General features: G+C 44.9%; 1 protein-coding gene across 4 annotated transcripts in view; it reads left to right on the top strand.

The window, feature by feature from the left end:
* The window catches only part of Dnhd1 (dynein heavy chain domain 1), a 62,664-nt gene that overhangs the window by 32,984 nt on the left and 15,059 nt on the right, over positions 1–14,621 (top strand). For 3 of the 4 annotated variants that reach the window (XM_031387751.1, XM_031387755.1, XM_031387752.1), the window contains 7 exons: positions 2,513–2,638; positions 3,008–3,105; positions 3,215–6,098; positions 6,265–6,442; positions 6,601–6,793; positions 7,032–7,320; positions 12,956–14,561. In XM_031387751.1, coding sequence (XP_031243611.1) covers positions 2,513–2,638; positions 3,008–3,105; positions 3,215–6,098; positions 6,265–6,442; positions 6,601–6,793; positions 7,032–7,320; positions 12,956–14,561 — 5,374 coding nt within the window. Of the gene's footprint in view, positions 1–2,512; positions 2,639–3,007; positions 3,106–3,214; positions 6,099–6,264; positions 6,443–6,600; positions 6,794–7,031; positions 7,321–12,955; positions 14,562–14,621 lie in introns of those variants that run through there. The other variant, XM_031387753.1, reaches the window with a different exon arrangement.

Below are 14,621 nucleotides of genomic sequence, written 5' to 3' on the forward strand. Positions count from 1 at the left end.
CTGACTGGAGCCTGTCCTTCCTGTGATCCTGGTTGTGTCAGAACTCCTCAGAGTCAAGCTGTCTTTGTTATCCTGTAACCCTGGGCTTGTTACAGCACCTGGGAGTGGAGCTTCCTCTGGGTGTTGTGGGACTGGCTGCAGAGCTTGCGCCCAAGGTCTGCTCAGGGCACCAGCCCAGACAGACTGGAAGAAACCTGATTCACTAGGCTGGAAGAGTTCCTGTGTGCCTGGTCCTGCTGGTCCCAGTTACTTCTGGTGTTGGGACAGATGTTGTGTCCTCCTTACCTCTGATCCTGGCCGTGTTAGAGCTCCTGGGAGTGGAGCTTCCTCTGGGTGTTGTGGGAGAAATTCTCTTATTGAACATAACTGGCATAAAATTAGTGAGTCCAAGAAGTTAGTTAAATATGTAATCATGATAAGTAGGTAAATAGGACTTGAGATTTTTATTTTAGCTAAAAGGTAATGCATGCACATTTACATGGTAACATTTTGTTCTAAGAACAAGAGCTTTTTATCAGCTCACATCTATCTAAGCCTTCTATGGTTTCCTTAGAAACATTTTCTCATATATAATCCAGTAGTTACACTCTGTTAGATTAGATTATTTAATTAAAATTGTGACATAACTCACACAAATAGGTTTTCAAGCACACTCATTTAATTTGCATTTAATCAGGCATATGCTTTAATTTGGAGCAAAAATGCTGGAATCTTCTAAAGAATAGCTTGAGATCTATGATGTTTGGTTGAATTTCAATCATCAGACAGTACCATAGTAGTGGTTTGAATATGCAGTGTATCCCACAGGCTCATATATTGAGAGTGTGATTGACAGCTGATGGGCTTGTAGGAAGTGATTGTATCCATTGATTTAATTCCTTGATAAACCATAGTGCAATGGCATTGTTGGATGGTAGAAAGTGGCGGGTAAGACCTAAGTAAGGAAGTAGTTCATTGGCAATGTGTCCTTAAGAGCCACATCTTGCTTTGGCTCTTCCCATTTCCCCTTTTTTGCTGTTTCTTGACTATCATGTTTTAAGCTGCTGTGTTTACCTTCTCCACCATGATTGGCAAATGAGATGATGCCTGAATGATGATGAACTAAAATAAATCTCTTTCTCCTTAGTTGTGTATACCAGGCAGTTCATCACAGCAACAAAACTTATCCTTATGATATAGAGGACCTTCCAATTCACTGAGACTAAGAAATAGGCACATGAAGTTAGAAAGCTGAGATCATGCAAAAGAATGTATTTGTTAACATTTAAATCATGGAGAATGTTTTGTTGTAGGGAAGTGATAAGGTCAGATTTTAGTTCAATACAGAAAATTAAGACGCAAAGAAACAGAGATGGGAGACAGCTGGTTTAAGTCAAGTGAAAAACAACAATGGCCAACACCATGACAGTAGCCATGGGAATGAGAAGAATAGATGCATTTGGGCTACTTAGGAGTCTATCTGAGCAAAATGTGTAGTATATAATATGTTGGCAGACATATTATAAGTTAAGACTTCATATAACCTCTTAAACCTTCCCAAGATCAGATGAGAATTTGAGGTCTGGAGTATAAAGGAAATGTGACATATAAGCTTTCAGGTAGTTCTAGGGAATTGTAGTCTGATGCATATTCCTTAGACAAGCACTACAGATGGGCCATTATGCCCCCTTCATTCAGGGGTCATTTAAAGAGGGATAAAACAGAGGAGCCAAACTATTCCAACATTGCTTTCTCTAGAAACACTCTGAGATGAGGATACTGAGTGTTTTCTTTCAAATGTGGGTACTTACTTAGAGAGTCCTACATCTATCCAAACCAGTCTCTTTCCATTCTGTTGTTAACCCAGGTATTGTCTCTGCCTTACCCAGGCCGGGTCTCACACAAAATTGTGGGACTCTTTAAGTAGCACCAAGGAACTAAGTGCTAAAATCATGAGAAAAACATTTGATCTCAACTTTTCTACCAGGATCTCAGTCATCCCAGAATGGACATTTATGTGGAATACATACTGTATAGGGACTTGGCTCTATGAGGCCTCTTTCTAGGACGAAGGCTCTGATACCTTAAAGAATGTTATAGAACTAGACCAAAATGACAACAACTAGCAGGAGAAATCAGCTGGTTAGAGTTTGCCCATAGTGCCTGTTTTTTGTTTGTTTGTTTGTTTTGTTTTGTTTTGTTTTGTTTTGTTTTTTGGTTTTTCAAGACAGGGTTTCTCTGTGTAGCCCTGGCTGTCCTGGAACTCACTCTGTAGACCAGGCTGGCCTCGAACTCAGAAATCCGCTTGCCTCTGCCTCCCAAGTGCTGGGATCAAAGGTGTGCGCCATATCAGTTCCTTATCATATCATCTCAATGAGCTGATGCAATTCCTGAAGCTAAAAAGTGTATTGAGGTAATTGCCTCTCCTAGAAGGTCAAGATGTACTCTTTTTCTGCCCCAGCCCCTGCCCTTGATTCACATGGAATAATAACAGCTTAGCTGAACTTTGACAGTGGATCGTTTTCTTCCTTAGACTATAGCAGCCTGCAAGACTCCATCCAGAACAGTCTCCAGGCACTGTTCAAGATCCTAGCCATCCAAAAGTCAGGAGAGTTGCATAAAATAGCTTTAGAGTGGGTGGCCACCATGTATGGCCTGGGTGAGTATGGGGCTTTAGTTGTGTGGATGGGTGGAATGTGATGTAGACTGGCCCAGAGGATGGCAGGTGGACATTGGATAGAAGATGTAAGTAACTTTCCCAAGGTCAGAAGAGAATCTGGGAAGACAGAGCAAGTGTTTTACTAAGACAGAGTAAGGACTCCCCATGTTCCTTCTTGGTTCAATGAGACTAGGTCTTTATTTCTAGTGAATGTTTTTATTTCCTCTAATAAGGTCCTTGGGTTCTGCTGAACAGCTTGTTTCTGTTGGGCTAATGGGTCACTGGAGAGGTCAGGTGTATGCTAGACCCCCTCAAAGGTATTAGAACCATAGAATCTCTCTCAAATATTTCTCTGACTGCTTACCACAGGTGCCCTGCTGGAGGTGTGGGTGGCTTTCCAGCAGAAGTGGATTTTTCTGAATAAAGTTCTTCATGAGATGAAGATCGAGTTTCCTGCTCCTGAGCTGGTAGGAAGGGAATTAAAGCAGACTGGGCAAGTGCTCCTGAGTATCAGGGCTCGGGGTGAAAGAGTGGAGCTGTCACATTCCCCTTTACTTACTACCTTTCTTACCACAGAATGCTCGTTTCAAGGCCATGGATGATCAGTATCGGACTCTAATGCGCATCTCTGTGGCTGACCCAATGGTTCTGTCACTTATAGTGCCCAATGCCAAGAGGAGCCCTTACTTCCAAGGCCAGCATCTACAGCAACTACTGAAAGCAGGATCGGGAGAGCTAGAAGCCATTATCATGGCTCTGGAGGATGTCCTCTATGGGGTATGTGCCAATTTCCCCCGCCTTTTCTTCCTCAGTGACAGTGAGCTGGTGGCCCTGCTGGCTGCCCCTCTAGATACCTGTGAGGCCCAGCTGTGGGCACAGCGCTGTTTTCCTTACATTAAAGCTGTGAACTTCAAGTCCAAATCAACTAATAAGAAAAGTAAGAGCCAGAATTCAAGCTCAAGTACAGAGACTGTGAAGACAATTGCTGTGCTAGGGGCATGTGGAGAGGAAGTGAAGCTTCAGGAGCCCCTTCCTCTATATCCAGATCTTCCCAAGTGGCTAGCCTCTTTGGAGACATGTCTGCGGTTTGTAATAGTGAACCTGCTGCAGAGCTGTGTGGCTACCCGCCTTGCTCAAGGCCCATCCCTCGTTAAGGAATTGAAGGCAAGGCCTCAACAAAGACAGATGCCCATGCAACTGTATGTCCAGCACTGGCTAGATGCAGTCCAAGTTTTTCCATGGCAGTGTATACTGGTGGCAGAGGAGGTAGTGTGGCGAGCTGAGATGGAGGAGGCTCTGCTTGAGTCAAGGACTATGCAGCTGAGTTCCATACATGCACACAATCTTGAGGTACTGGTGCAATTTATACAATCTCAGAGGAGCTCTCAGGGTGAACAACCTCCGCCTTCTGTTCGCCAGACTAATCTATTCAGTAACCTGCTGGTCAAGGCAGTGACTCATAGGGATATAGCCCAACTCCTGGAGAAGAACCAGGTCAGTGATCTGACAGACTTCCACTGGGTCCGCCAACTTAAGTATCACCTGGGTTCATCTCACTTGAACCTCAAAAGTCCCCTGCAGTGTCTTACCACTATTGCATCTACTAAGCCCTCTGAGCCACCAGCTGCATGCTGGATAGATGTGCTCGGCCGGTCCTTCATGTACAATTATGAGTACATGGGGCCCAAACTGGGGCCTCTACCTAGCCTGATGCATGAGCGCCAGGTATTTATTCTCTTATTAGCCTTGGATGAGGTGGCCTATGGGGCCCTACTGGGCAGGGATGGTCTGGGCAAGGCAGAAACTGTGAATAGCCTGGCATGGGCCCTGGGCCACCAGCTGGTAATCATGCCCTGCTTGCCCCAGATAGAGTTCCAATGTCTGAGCAATTACCTGAATGGTGCCCTTCAGGGTGGGGCCTGGCTGTTGTTAGACAGCGTTAACCAACTACCTTCTAGCTTGCTTTCTGCCCTGGGCCAGCGTCTGGATGAACTGCATCATCTTTATGCCCCACTATATCGGAAAACTTCCAAAAACATCAGTACCATAAACCCCACTAAACCCCTACTCCTTGGTGCTGGTTTCTTTGAGAAGCATCAAGTGTCCATGCGTCTTGGCTTTGGCTGTTTCCTGACATTTAATTCCCTGGGTCCTGATGTACCAGCCAATCTGCATCTGCTACTGCGTCCTGTGGCATTGGCACTGCCTGACTTGCAGCGAGTGGCAGAGCTGAACCTTCTGGGAGCAGGGATACAGGATGCCTCCCGAATGGCTACTCGCCTATCCAAATTATTTTCCCTAGAACGTGAGCTGGTGTCTGGGAATTTGCCCTGCCGCTTGTCACTGCTCAAGCAGGTACTGGAAGATATAGTACAGACAGTAAATATATCTGAAGAAGAAGGCAAGTTCCAGCAGCCCTACAACCCAGCTGCCTCTGAGGAGGCTGCCCTAGTTCGTGCCCTGTTGCATTCACCACTGTTCAGCATTCTTGATGGGCTCCGTCTACAAAAGCTCCAAGAACTCCTCTGTGGGATTTTTCCTAGTGCTAGCCATGTGCTGGCAGAGCCTGTGTCCCACAGACTGATGAAGTCAATAGTGGTGGAAGAACTCCAGCAGTTAGGCCTGTTTCCCACCCCTAACATACTGACGTCTCTGGAGCAGCTCAGTCAGGCCCTGAGCCAGGCCTCGGGCATTCTGCTCCTGGGCCCTGCAGGCAGTGGCAAGAGTACTTGTTGGAAGAGCTTATTTAAGATTCAGAATCGGTTGGCAGCCATGGAACACACCTCAACGAAGGGTTTCCAATCTGTGGAAATTGTCCACCTATATCCTAGTGTGCTTAACTCCAAAGAATATCTAGGGTGGTCAGAAGGTCCCTCCTGGCACTATGGCATCTTTCCTAAACTCCTTCATGCTGCTCCTTACAGTAAGAGCGTGGGCTCAGAAGAGCCGCCAGAGACATTCATGGGGATCCAGCAATGGATAATATGTGATGGGGCCCCTAATCATGCATGGATAGACTCCGTCACTTGCCTCCTGGGTGACCCTCCCCAGCTGAGTCTCCCAAATGGTCAACAGATAGCACGACCCCCAGGTACCTTTTTCTTGATAGAGGTGGCAGAGGCAGCAGGCATGTCTCCTACTGTGTTAGGCCGGTGCGCTCTCGTCTGGTGTAGTGGGGAGCAGACTTGGCAGTCCATGCTTAGTGTCCTGATGACATCTTTGCCACATGAATACCACCTACAGCAAGAGACAGTCACTGAGTTCAACTACTTGGCTGAAGTGCTGGTGCCTTCAGTGTTCCGGTTCCTGACCCGCATAGGTGCCAGCTCTCAGCTACAGGTGCATGGGCATCAGGCTGTTTGCCCAGGTGTGGCAGAAGTCACCAGCTTGGTCCGCATCTTGCATGCTCTACTTGACCCCCATCTACACTTATTTGAGGAAGATAAGTCATACATCAAAGGTAGGAAGGTGAAAAGGTTAGCTTTTGAGAGAGCTGGGATGCTAAGGGTAATTGGGCTCTACCTGAGCCACAAGCATGGGTTCCTTGGTGAAGCAAAGTAATGTAGCCAAGCTCTGTTCCCCTCTCCGCCTTCTTCTTCCTATGCGGATTTCTATTCTGACCTTAGCCATCGCAGAGGAGTTTAGTGGCAGTGATGATCTTGTGACCCAAAACTTCAAATCTTCAAAAACCAGAGTCCAGTCTGACCATGTCAGTGTGAACACAAAGCAGAGGAGACACCTGCTGGCTATCAGCAGCTTTCTTTTTGCCATAATCTGGGGCTTTGGAGCCCACCTTCCCTCCAGGTACTATGAGAATGGGAGGTATTGTGTACAAAGTGCTGAGGTAGACTGTCCTGTGGGAACTAAAACTCATGGGATGTTACAGTAGGGACAAGGTTGCGTATATGAATGTCATAGATGGAATGTTTATGACTGTCTTTACCCATGTATCCTCTGAGCAGACACTGGCCTCTCTTTGATGACTTCATGAAGAAGTCTATTAGTTCCTTGTCCAACTACCCTGAGCCACCTCCTTCAGCCTTGGTGTTTGATCTTCATGTAAACCCTGAAGATGGGACACTGGTCCCCTTCACTGGCAAGTACCTGAGCACCCGTGTCAAAGGAAATCTGGGTTCTTTCCAGCCCTCTTCTCAGGTATGAAGACAGAAAATACTTTGGATTTAGGCTTAAGAAGCTGTGCTAGAGGGTAGCAAATATTTGAGATCCTCTCAAGACCCAACCTATGCCCATCCTCTTGATAGTTCCACAATTACAAGAACACACAACCTGTTCTTTAAGTATGGCTTTAAGGACAAGTTCCCTAGACCTAATTTTTGGCATGATTGTTGTCCTATTTAGAGCTGTCATACTAAGCCCTGTACCTTTCCTGCAGACTGAACAGCTTTTGTATGTGGTGGACCTGCTTCTGTCAAATGGACAGCCAGTGCTGCTTGCTGGAGAGATAGCAACAGGGAAGTCAGCTTTTGTGGAGGTGCTGGTGGAGCCAAATTACCCTATCATTCATAGCCGCATTCACCCTGCCTTAAATTCAACTCACCTTCGTTACCTGCTGAGCAGAGGAGTCCATGGCCAAACACAAGCTGTCTCATTTCTTGGACAGCACCAGGACTCCAAAGGCTCCATCCTTTTCCTGATGGAAGATCTGCACCTGGCTGCTTTTGGTGAGGAGCTGGGAGGGGAAATGAAGAGAAAGCTACTGTCATCTCATACTAAATCCATGGCAATATTCATTGATTCAAACATATGCCTGCGATCAAAATGATGCCAAACAAATCAAATTATTGTCTTATTACATGTTCTCTCAAAGCTTTACCCACAATCTCTTTGCTTTGACTGGTAATTTCTATCTCTAAATCAGGTATCTCTCTTAGACACAGACCTATCTATCCAATTACCTATTGTACATCTCTACCTTGAGAGCTCATTGGTTCCTTATATCAAGTCCTGGTCTCATCATGCCCTCCCAAATTGCTCCTGTGTCTCTAAGTAGCAGATTCCACCATCCAACTGGTTACTTAAGTTATAACTCTTTAAAATGTTTTTTAAAAACATTTACTGTGTATGTATGTGCATGAGGCAAGGCATGCCAATGCTACATTTGTAGAGGTGGGTGGAGAAACTTGAGGGAGTCCTCTTCTAACATTGGGGTGGAGGTAGTGATTAAACTCATGGGTTTTTTGTTGTTGTTGTTGTTTTGTTTTATTTTTCTAGACAGGGTTTCTCTATATAGCCCTGGCTGTCTGGAACTCACTCTGCAGACCAGGCTGGCCTCAAACTCAGAAATCTGCCTGCCTCTGCTTCCCAAGTGCTGGGATTAAAGGTGTGCGCCACCACTGCCCAGTGATTAAACTCATGTTACCAGGCTTGGTTCTAAGTGTCCTTGTCCACTAAGCTGTCTTGCTGGCTCCCAAGATAGGACTCTTGTTGAAGTCTCTTCCTCTTTGATTGTCTAGTCCAATGTCTACCAATTCTGTCTCCTAAATATCATGCAAATCTTTGAGCAGGTTTCCTGGTTTAGAGGTAGATAATTGGAACACTGACATATCTAGTGCAAAGCCTGCTGTGTGACCAGGCATTCTCTGGGTTTCTACATTCTGCTCTCACTAGACTCAGGCAGCCTCTGCTGCCCTCTGCTCCCTTGCTTTGACTCTTTTGACAAAAATCCTATGTATTATCATTACAGACAGTAGCACTCCAAGAGGCCTAAGCCCCGAGGCTGGGTTAGATATCCATCCTAAGCTTTGTGTGGATAACAGCCCAATTTTATGGTTGCATACACAGTGGTCTTTTTATTATATTCTGAGCTACATGAGGGCATGAATCTGTCTTATTCACTTTGGTAGAAAGAACTAGATATTTGTATTCATTTTCCCAATAAGTATTTGCAGAAGAAGAGATAACAACAGAAAAAAGGGGGAAAATTGACTAAAATTGACTAAAGGATATCCAAAGTATGCTACCTGAATATGGCAGGTTCCACATTTGGCATAAGAATAAGCAGAACTAAAGTCTAAGCACAAGTTGTTGGAGTCACGAAAGTCAGTGGGCTGAAGTACTGGGTAACTTGTCAGGTCATATATTAAAGTCTGTTGTGGTATGTAAAAAATTTGAACCAGGTATATTAATACTTTTAAAAATGGAGAGCTAAAATGTACTATCGCTTCCATGTTTTATGTTTCCTTAATGTTTATAAAAGCATAGAAAGATGGATATCTTGTATGTATGTATATATATGCATTTATTTTTATGTGTATGAATGGTTTCCTGAATGTATGTATATATGCCACATGTATGCCTGGTGCCTATAAAAGCTAGAAAAGGGCATCAGATCCCCTGGAACTAGAGTTATAGACTATTGTGAGCTGTCATGTAAATGTTAGAAATTAGAGCCTGGGTCCTCAGGTATAGCAGCCAGTGCTCTTAACCACTGTGCCACCTCTCCAGTCTCAGATGTGGGGATGGGGGAGAATTGTAAAATGATTATTTTATTTATTTATTTTTAATTTTATTTGATCTTTCTTTTTTCACTTTATATTTTATCCCCCTCCTGGTCCACCTTCTGACTGTTCCACACCCCATACCTCCCTGCACACACTGCACCCACCCCACCCCCCCGCCGAATCTCCACAAGGATGTCCCCACCCCCATCCCCCCAGACCTCTCCACACTCCCTGGGGCTTCCAGTCTCTTGAGGATTAGGTGCGTTTTCTATGAATCCAGACCCAGCAGACCTCTGCTGTATATGTGTTGGGAGCCTCATATCAGCTGGTGTATGCTGCCTGGTTGGTGGTCCGGTGTCTGAGAAATCTTGAGGATCTAGGTTAATTGAGACTGCTGGTCCTCCTACAGGGTCACCTTCCTTCTCAGCTTCTTCCAGCTTTTCCCCAATTCAACCACAGGGGTCAGCAGCTTCTGTCCATTGGTTGGGTTCAAATATCTGCATCTGACTCTTTCAGCTGCTTGTTGGGTCTTTTGGAGGGCAGTCATGATAGGTCATTGTTTGTGAGCACTCATAGCCTCAGTAATAGTGTTAGGCCTTGGGGCTTCCCCTTGAGCTGGATCCCACTTTTGGCTTGTCGCTGGACCTTCTTTTCTTCAGGTTCTTCTCCATTCTTGTCCCTGTAGTTTTTTCAGACAGGAACAATTATGGGTCAAGTTTTGACTGTGGGATGGGAACCCCATCTCTCACTTGATGCTCTGTCTTTCTGCTGGCAGTTGGCTCTACAAATTCCCTCTCCCCACTGTAGGACATTTCATCTAAGGTCTCTCCCTTTGAGTCCTGAGAGTCTTGAATTCACAACAGAGGAATCTCAAATGGCCAAAATGATGATTTTAAAAAGGAATAAATTAATGGTAGGGAGAATGCTAGGGAGCTAGAGAGGTGGCTCTAGATGTGGTGTGGTTAGAGCCCTTGCTGTGCTTACAGAGGACCTGGGTTCAGCTCTCAGCACCCACACTGGGCAGTTCACAACCACATGTAACTACAGCTCCAGGTGAAATGATTCTTTTCAACTATATTTTGGTCATTATGATGAATTTAAATATAATTAAGATATTAGTAGACAATGAAAGGAGTGGAGTAAAGGCAAGTGTAGTAAGATTGAAAACATTGCAAACAACATGAAGGGGGCAGGGAGAAAAGAATGTTACAGCTGCTGCTGCGAAATGGTGTCTTTGGGTGATAGTCGCCAAAATGCTTCCTACAAAATTTAAAGAGGAAGGAGGAGGAGGAGGACGAGGAGGAGGAAAAGGAAGAAGAGGAAGGAGAGGACGAAGAGAAAGAAGAAGAAGAAGAAGAAGAAGAAGAAGAAGAAGAAGAAGAAGAAGAAGAAGAAGAAGAAGAAAAAGAAGAAGAAGAAGAAGAAGAAGAAGAAGAAGAAGAAGAAGAAGAAGAAGAAGAAGAAGAAGAAGAAGAAGAAGAAGAAGAAGAAGAAGAAGAAAGCAGCAGCAGCAATGAGCTGGGAATGGTAGCACATGCCTGTAATTGCAACCTTCAGGAAGGTGAGGTAGGAAGATAAGAAGATCATGAGGCCATCCTGGGCTACACAGTAAGGCTCGGCTTGAAAGAGTAGGAAGAGGGTGAAGAGGAAGAGGAGTTTAATAGAGACTGACTCTGGCATGACGTACATCTTAGATTTAGCAGCCGAATACTTTAAAGCAACTGTTTAAAGTGTTCAAGGGGATGGAGAGATGGCTCAGCAGTTAGGATCATTTGCTGCTTTTCTAGAGGATTCAGGTTCACTTCCTAGCACGTAGATGACAGCTGTGTAACTCCAGCTCCTAAAGAGGGTCTGATATCTGTTCTCACGTCTGTGAGTGCCAGGCATGTATGTGGTGCACATATACATGCAAACCAACATCCATACTCATAAAATAAATAAATCCAAAACATATTCATGGATGCTTGAGAGATGACTCTGTGGATAAGAGCATTGGCTGCTCTTTCAGAGGCCTGAGTCAATTCTAGCACTGACATGGCAGCTCACATGGCAGCTTGCAATTCCAGCTCTAGAGGAGCTAATGCCCTCTTCTGGCCTCTGCTAGAACCTGTACATACCTGACAAATTCCCTCCCTCTCCCTCTCTCTCCCTCTCCCTCTCCCTCCTCCCCCCCCCCCCCCCCACAAGGTGAATAAATGCAAATCTTAAAAGGAAAAGAAATGCTGAATGCCTTTGTTTAGCAAAATGGCTGTGATAAAATGGGAATCTGATGTGCAGACAGAGTGAAGAACATCAAAAAATAGTGAGCATGTGCTTGCATATAAATGACTGACATTTTCTTTCTGTGCTTTCCTTAAAAGATTGCTGGTAGTCAAAACAAATACTATGATGCTGCTAGTGGGGTTGAATGTAGGTAGAAGTAAAGTGGAGAGAAAAACACATCCTCCCCCACCCCTAAAAAGTTTATGGATAAACATTATTTAAAATAGCCAAAGCCTGGAGCTAACTTTAACCTCCTTGTGTTAATGGACCTATAAATTGTGTCGTTTTCATAATGTAATACTGTACAATAATATGTCAAATCACTGATAAACAAAAACATGTATAAGTTGCAATGTAGGCTAAGTGAAAGAAAGCATATGGTCAAGTAGCTGCTCTATGATTCTATTTGTACAAAGCTCTTGAAGAGGCATAATTGACAGTGACAGAAATCAGTTCAAAGAGCAATATCTGCATGGTGGTGGAAAGGGGGTGACAGGAAAGGGGCACGGAGGAACTTTTAGGGCTTAAAAAAATCTGAATAGCATTAAAATGGTGGTTTATAGAGCTGTCTACATTGTCAGTACTCACTATACATTTAAACAAGTATATTTTGTAAATCACCTTTTTTTCCCTTCTTAGTGTTTTTAGATTAGGATACAAAATAATAGGTTTCATATGGTATTTTCATGTATTTATCTCTATACTTTGTTCTTAACTCCCTTCCCATTTCCCTCCTCATTCTCCTTGCCTCTCTCTGGTAAATTACATCTTAAAGTAATTTAAAATTTTATGTATTCATGTGTATATGTGCATGTTCAGGTATACAACAGCATGTATTCAGAAGTCAAAGAATGATTTTTAGGAAGTAGATCTCTGTCTGTCTGTCTCTCTGTCTCACTTTCTGAGGCAGCAGGAGTTCCCTTGATCCAGTGTTGTTATGCTAAGTACTCCAGGACAGCTGGCTTACAACTTGCCAGCTATTCTAAATTTTCTACCTCCTAGCTCATAGTAGGTGTGCGGGGATTACAAATGCATCTGGCATTATTTTATTGAATTCTAGTTATCAGGCTTGCTTGGCTAGCACTCATACTCCCTGCACCCCCATCCCCCTTTTGAGGAGGTTCTCATGTAGTCCAGGTTAGTTCTGAAGCCACTATGTAGTCAAAGGTGACCTTGAACTCTTGATCCTTCTGTGCCTACCTCCCAGGTGCTGGGATGAAAGGTACGTACCACTATGACTAGAACAAAGCATAGGGGTTGACATGACTGTGCATTCTTTAATGGAGATGATCTGCACTTTCTAATTGTGACCTGACCCAGTTTCCAACCATCTCAACTTAAACAAATATTATTATAGTGTTCATTTCCTTCAGGCAATGAATAGGTAGGATCTAAGGGAGGAAAGAGAAGATGTCACTTTATTTTAGGACTGAGTGGAGAGAAAACAACTTACTCAGAGGTTACCAATTGTCAAAACATCAGGTGCATCGAATTCCTTTAGAACTCTGTTCTGGAAGTTGTTATGTGGCAGAGATGGGAGATACTTTAATGTGGACTTGCACAGTCCTTAGTGCTGGTCTGAATGTTTTTACAGACCGGGAGAAGAGCTGCCAGCCAGTGCTGGAGACTCTGCGGCAGGCAATGGAAGGCACCATCTATACTCACAAGACCTTGGAATTACAGACTCTGCAGACTACAGTCAACTTCCTTGCCACTGCTACAGTTCCAGGCTACTCTGAGCGCCCACTGTGTCCGCGGCTCTACAGACTCTTCACAGTGCTGGCCCTGAGCAGCATGACTCAGGACACCCTGTTGAGCAGGCATGTACCTAGTATCCAAGCCTGGCTTGAGCGCTTCCCTTCTGTAGAGCGGGAGCACACTCTGGCAAGAGCCCTTGTCAGGGCTTCAGTGGAGGCTTGGGAGGCTGTATGCAATTGCTTCATGCCTTCACCTCTCCACCCACACTACCGCTTTTCCCCACATTCCGTGAGCCACATTCTGGGAAGCCTGCAGCTGCTGCCTACCAGAATGGGCTCACGAGGTTTTGTAGAGTCTTTCCATCACCAGGAGCATCTGCGCCAGGTATCCGGCTTGCGAGGAACTCGCCTGACTATCATGATGTCTATGCGTGTCATGGTGCGTCTATGGTTGCATGAGGCACAAAGAACATTTTGTGACCGGCTGGACAGTGATAGGGAACGTTCCCATTGTGCTAAGCTAATTACAGAAGTGGCTCAGAATGTCTTCTGTGGTGGGCCAGGGTCTGAGTCCTTGGTGAAGGACTGTGAGGAAGAGGAGGCAGAGGAGGAGAAAGTGCCTGAAGTAGAATCTGAAGAAGAAATAGCCCAGTGGGAGACCTTAAGCAACAGTGACAGTGGATCAGAGGAAGAAGAGGATCCGTTTGGCCTTCAGGCCACCACAGGCTCATTCCTCAATGAGAGCAGTCTAGTACCATTCCCCATAAAGTCAGTAAACAAGGAGAACACAGAAAATGCTCAGATGGCTGAGCAGGAGGAAGACATAAGGGATTCTAACAGTAAGCTCCAGTCAGAGACACCCAAGCATGAGTGGCAGAGGACACCCCAGATGGACTTAAGTTTACCTTTGTTGCTACCGGTGCTATTGTTCTATCCCCAGGAGAATCCCTCAGACCTGGTGTTCAGTCTGGAGTTTACAATGGGATCTAGCTTTGAGAGTCCCAACTTGTACCTGGAACGGCAGTGGGAAAATCTTAAAAATCAGTTGGCTACCTTAGCTGTTCAGCTGAAAATGAACTCCAGTTTTTCCCAGTGCCCCGTGATGGTCCAGCATGTGGCTCACTTGGTCCGAGTCCTGGCTAGGCCCCGGCAGCATGCTCTATTACTCTCAGAGTTCAGGGGTACTGGACGTAATACAGCCATCATCCTGGCTTCTAGCATTTGTCAGGCTCGCTTTTTTCATTTACCTTTTGAATCAGAGAAAGCTATTTTCCAATGTCTCCGAGATGCCAGCTGGTATGCTGGCATGTTAAACAAGTCAGTGGCTCTTCTGGTGCCTGATGAAGTGAATATTGCTACCTTTTGCCGACTGTTGGCCCTGGCAACCTCAGGTAGCTTTCCTGACCAGTACACAGAAGCAGATCTCGATAACATCGAAGAACAATTCCCCAAGGAGAACCTTGTGATCAAATACATCAGTAAGAAGGACATAGTACTGAATAGGTAAGAACTCCAAATCAGTTCTGCTTTTACTCTTTCTTGGCCAAAAAGACAAGAGAAAAA

The sequence above is a fragment of the Mastomys coucha genome, unplaced genomic scaffold (assembly GCF_008632895.1).
Source record: "Mastomys coucha isolate ucsf_1 unplaced genomic scaffold, UCSF_Mcou_1 pScaffold21, whole genome shotgun sequence".
Lineage (NCBI taxonomy): Eukaryota > Metazoa > Chordata > Mammalia > Rodentia > Muridae > Mastomys > Mastomys coucha.